The 440-nt window shown below is 73.0% G+C and overlaps 1 protein-coding gene across 1 annotated transcript in view; it reads right to left on the bottom strand.

Annotated features, from left to right (window-relative positions):
• Positions 1 to 440, bottom strand: part of FAM149A (family with sequence similarity 149 member A) — a 19,304-nt gene extending 18,864 nt beyond the window's left edge. The window contains exon 1 of the mRNA XM_057370235.1: positions 82 to 440. Coding sequence (XP_057226218.1) covers positions 82 to 143 — 62 coding nt within the window. The 5' untranslated portion in view covers positions 144 to 440. The remainder of the gene's footprint in view (positions 1 to 81) is intronic.

The raw sequence follows: 440 nt of genomic DNA, 5'->3' as shown, positions 1-440 counted from the left end.
CTCACCCAGAACCAGCAGCCCCCGGCCCCGCCGCCACACTCACCCAGAGCCAGCAGTCCCCGGCCCCTCCGCCACACTCACCCCAGAACCAGCAGTCCCCGGCCGCAGCCGCCGAGCGGGCCAGCGCCCCGCACCCTGCGCATGGAGCGCTGCGGGCGCCCCTCGCACGGCCCCGGCGGCGGCAGCGCGGCGATGGCCGGCCCGCCCGCACCCAGCGCCCGCAGCCAGCACCAGCCGGCCCGGGGAGCCCCCCGCGCCGCGCCACACCCCGGGGCACGGCTCACACCCCTCCGGACCTCCAGCAAAAGCTAAAGCCTCAGTCTGCATGGGAGCGGTGCAATCGCCCCCATCTCTCGCCTCCCAACGTGCAGCCAAAGACGGCCCAGCTTGTGGTCTATCTAACCACTGGAGGTTTCCCTCGCCTTCGCTGATTAACAAAG

The sequence above is a fragment of the Malurus melanocephalus genome, unplaced genomic scaffold, assembly GCF_030028575.1.
Source record: "Malurus melanocephalus ecotype Western Australia unplaced genomic scaffold, MMel_1.1 scaffold_121, whole genome shotgun sequence".
Taxonomy (NCBI): domain Eukaryota; kingdom Metazoa; phylum Chordata; class Aves; order Passeriformes; family Maluridae; genus Malurus; species Malurus melanocephalus.
The sequence above is the reverse complement of the archived record's forward strand: the minus strand, read 5'-3'. Positions and strand labels throughout refer to the sequence as shown.